The 4,784-nt window shown below is 40.1% G+C and overlaps 1 protein-coding gene across 1 annotated transcript; it reads left to right on the top strand.

Annotated features, from left to right (window-relative positions):
• Nucleotides 1-612: 612 nt before the first annotated feature.
• LOC119960689 (zinc finger MYM-type protein 1-like) lies at nucleotides 613-2,368 on the top strand (the record flags this gene model as incomplete). Its single annotated transcript, XM_038788306.1, has 2 exons — nucleotides 613-1,129; nucleotides 1,296-2,368. Coding segments are annotated over exons 1-2 (1,590 nt in total), but the record flags the coding sequence as incomplete, so codon positions are not given.
• Between the last annotated feature and the right edge of the window lie 2,416 nt (nucleotides 2,369-4,784).

The raw sequence follows: 4,784 nt of genomic DNA, 5'->3' as shown, positions 1-4,784 counted from the left end.
TTATCTGAATCTGATTTACATAGACTTACATCGAATTTACAGTGCAGAAGGAGGCCATTCGGCCCATCGAGTCTGCACCGGCTCTTGGAAAGAGCACCCTACCCCCTATCCAAGGTCAACACCTCCACCCTATCCCCATTACCCAGTAACCCCACCCAACACTAAGGGCAATTTTGGATACTAAGGGCAATTTATCATGGCCAATCCACCTAACCCGCACATCTTTGGACTGTGGGAGGAAACCGGAGCACCCCGAGGAAACCCACGCACACACGGGGAGGATGTGTAGACTCCGCACAGACAGTGACCCAAGCCGGAATCGAACCTGGGACCCTGGAGCTATGACGCGATTGTGCTATCCACAAGGCTACCGTGCTGCCCCTGATGTTGACGCAATGACATTGACACACGGACAAATCACAATAACGTGAAGAGCATTATATGAAGAAAACCCACACTGGTGGTAAACAGATTTATTCTGAACAGTTCCTCATCAGACTGGAACAAAAAGACCAGTATCTTACACTCACCAACAATATATATATATGTATATACCATACATATATATTATATTCCATTTTAGATTTGTTTTATTATTTTCCTAGATAGCAAATGCCTCCAAAAAAGTTATCCGGCTATGAAAACAGAAAAAGACGTCTTCAACAAGAAGAAGCAGACAGGAAACACCCAAAGCTATCAAGTTTTTTCAGTCCTAAGTCTAACAGTGGGGACAATGCAGGCTCAACTTCTTCAGGTACATCTATCTCTCCAGATTTGTCATCTAATGATTGTGAAGTCAAACCAACTGAAGATACTGTACTTTCTGAAGGAAAGAACAATTGCATGCATGAATTAAAACATCAAGATCACAATTGTAATGCTGTTGACGACTTAGGCAATAATGTCACAGCAGGTAATACTGAGAATGTTGAAAGTAAATTTGAAAACTCCCCCAAAAGAAATATCAACTACAATGATCCAGCACACTGGCCAGATGAATTATCAATGGCTGAAAGTGATCACATCATTATGAATGGGCCGCATCCTATTAATAAACAGTACAATTTTCCAAAAGATGCAAATAAACGTAGTTTCTCTGTGACAATGATGTATAGGAAAATAAACAACGGTGAGAATTTTCTTAGAAGGTGGCTTATTTATTCAGAGAGCACCAATAAAATGTATTGCTTTTGTTGCAAAATTTTTGGCTTCTCAAATAAGTCATTGTTAGGAAAATCTGGAATTAATGACTGGAAGCATGCTCATGAATATTTGCATGTCACATGAAAATGCAGTACATCATCTGGAATGTCTTAAGAAGTGGTTTGAAACATTACTGCGATTGCAGACTAATAAATCTATTGATAAGGGGATGCAGTCACGAGTGGGAAAAGAACGAGAGCATTGGTGTAAAGTTTTGGAACGTTTAATGAGCATCACTCTGTATTTAGCTGAACATAATTTGGCTTTCAGAGGAACTTCAGACACATTATTTACACCGCACAATGGGAATTTTTTAGGTCTTGTCGAGCTACTTGGAAAATATGATCTGACAATGAGTAAACATTTACGTCGGGTTGTGTCTAAAGAAACTCACATTCACTATTGCGAAAAAAATGTTCAGAATGAAATAATCAATTTGTTGGGAAATGCTGTTCAGGAAAATATATTAAACCGAGCTAAAGAAGCCAAATATTTTAGTCTTATCTTAGACTGTACGCCAGATATAAGTCATGTGGAGCAGCTTTCATTTACAATACGATTTTTAGATGTAGAAGACATTTCAATAAAGGAACATTTTGTTAACTATAAACCAGTTATAGATACTACAGGCAAAGGATTATATGAAAGTATACTTGATTTTCTGAGAGCGAGCGAGCTAGACTTACATAACTGCAGAGGTCAGGGCTATGATAATGGTTCAAATATGAAAGGAAAGAATAAAGGGGTTCAGGCACGGATCATGAAAGAAAATCCACAGGCGTTTTATATGCCATGTGGATGTCATAGCCTAAACTTAGTGGTTGGTGACAGGGCAACAAGTTGCCGGGAATCCACTTCATTTTTTGGTACTGTCCAGCGCATATATATTTTGTGTTCTGCCTCTCCTTGCCGATGGCATGCACTGAAAAAACATGTTAAATGCCTCACTGCAAAACCTTTATGCGAGACTAGATGGGAGTGCAGATTAGAATGTGTCAAAGCCATTAAATATGAAATTATAGGAATCCGAGAAGCTCTTTATGAACTTTCAGAAATGCCTGCTTCTGATCCTGCAATGCGACATGAAGCAGAGACTCTTGTAACACAAATAGAAGATTACAGTTTTCTAGTGATGCTGAATGTTTGGTATGATGTCTTAGGCAGAGTAAATGTTCTCAGTAAAACTCTGCAGAACACCTCTGTGGAAATGTCTACCGCAGTTTCATTAATGAATAATGTCACTGATTACTTAATTGATTATCGTGAAAATGGATATGAAAAAGCACCAGAGTCAGCAAAAGAATTAGCTACAGAATTAGATGTAGAGCCCATTTTCAGAAGTAAAAGAATAAGCAGAAAAATGAAGCTGTTTGAATATGAGTGCATTGACGAGGTTCCAAATGCAGATGACCCAGAAAAAAGATTTCATAATCATGTGTTCAATGTAATACTCGACAGAGCTATTAATTCTTTATCAGAGAGATTTGAACAGTTACAAAGTTTCAATAACACATGGGGATTTTTAAATAACCTAAAAGATCTGCCAGATAAAAGTAAACTCAAAGTAGCATGTCAAGGTTTGGAGGATAAGTTAAAGTACCAAGAAAATAGTGATATTAATGGATGTGATCTCTTGACTGAACTGGATATTGCAAAAGAATTATTTCCTGAAGATGTAAAGCTTCCAATAGAAGCCGTTAGGTTCATAAACATTAATAAGTTACAGGCTGTCATGCCAAATCTGTGGGTTGCATTAAGAATAATGCTTACAATACCTATTACTGTGGCCACCGGAGAGAGAAGCTTTAGTAAACTGAAGCTTACAAAGACATACTTACGGTCGTCCATGACTCAAGACAGATTAAATTCTTTGGCAATTTTGTCAATAGAAAATGATCTTGTAAAGAATATAGATATAGAAAGTGCCATGAAAAGATTTGCAGATCTAAAGGCTAGAAAAAAAATGTTTTAGGTAGGATAATAAATGTTTTCCAGCCTCACTGTCTGTGCGGAGTCTGCACGTCCTCCCCGTGTGTGCGTGTGTTTCCTCCCGGTGCTCCGGTTTCCTCCCACAGTCCAAAGATGTGCGGGTTAGGTGGATTGGCCATGCTAAATTGCCCGTAGTGTCCTAAAAAGTATGGTGGGGAGGTGGGAGGGGGGGTTGTTGGGTTACGGGTATGGGGTGGATGCGTGGGTTTGAGTGGGGTGATCATTGCTCGGCACAACATCGAGGGCCGAAGGGCCTGTTCTGTGCTGTACTGTTCTATGTTCTATGTTCTCTCTGTTCATTTGTTCATACTTTTTATTAGGAGCAAATTCGTTACAGCTACAGTTTTTATCATCGTGAACTTACGGAATATAGTATGCTTCTCAGTTTGTTCAGATTCTGTGCAGATTTGAATGCCTCGATTTTGTAATATTGTAATAAACTCTTTATTCTACATTTTCAGTTTTTCTCCTTGTGAAAATTTAAAAAAATTATACTTGTAAGGGCGCCGAAGTTTAGCTTGCCCGGGGCGCCAGCAACTCGAGGGCCGGCACTGAGCCCTGCTAAAATCCGGCTGACTAGGGCACAGACCCTCCTCTTCCTCTGTCTCCACGAAATTCCTCCCGCTACACTCTGCTTCATTTATTGGTTATGTTGCAGACCCAGATACACTGTCACTACAACCACCATACGTTATCTAAAGCTGGGTCACCACATCCTCTGTCCTCCCTGAATGAATGCAATAGCTCAAAACAAAACCTCTAGAAACACACCCACAGAAGTTCTACTGATTTTCCAGCAAAATAACATGACAAGGAAAGCAAATCAACTCATTTCCACCTGAAAAAATGAAAATGAAAATCACTTATTGTCACGAGTAGGCTTCAATGACGTTACTGTGAAAAGCCCCTAGTCGCCACATTCCGGCGCCTGTCCGGGGAGGCTGGTACGGGAATCGAACCGTGCTGCTGGCCTGCTTGGTCTGCTTTAAAAGCCAGCGATTTAACTCAGTGAGCTAAACCAGCCCCTCATTAGAAATGAATATGAGAATGGTGTGCAATGTCCGGTGAGACGTGTAAATTTCTATCGCAGAATGACATTTTTTGTATTGTCATGCTGCCAGGCTGGGAATCAATGTAGTAATGGGATCATTGTGACTGGGACAGGGTGGGAGTCAGCACATGGACAGCAGAGTTGTGGATAACTTGTACTTCATGAAGATTTGTAACAGGAATTCTGTGAAAGGAATCGTCGAGTCTGGATGTAACAATGACACTAATGAATGTTTACTCTGCAGCAGAAATGAGACAGTGGTGGTGATGAAAAATGGTCAGGATTGGGATTATAGAAAATATCTGGATATAAATGATGGAATTGCCAATGCGACTGTGTGCATCGCGCGCGAATTGCCTCCAATATCAACCAGAGATCGGACTGGCGTCAATGGATAGAGAATGACAATTGTGGCTGGAACTGAAGGGAATACATTTAACCTTGCAAAGACTAAAAGCAAAGAGTAATAATACACTTAATGGTATATAAACAACAAACAACTGAACAGAGCGACTTACCAGGGACACCAACAAGAGCCAGG

Source organism: Scyliorhinus canicula, unplaced genomic scaffold (genome assembly GCF_902713615.1).
Source record: "Scyliorhinus canicula unplaced genomic scaffold, sScyCan1.1, whole genome shotgun sequence".
Taxonomy (NCBI): domain Eukaryota; kingdom Metazoa; phylum Chordata; class Chondrichthyes; order Carcharhiniformes; family Scyliorhinidae; genus Scyliorhinus; species Scyliorhinus canicula.
This window is presented reverse-complemented; position numbering and strand designations above follow the sequence as displayed.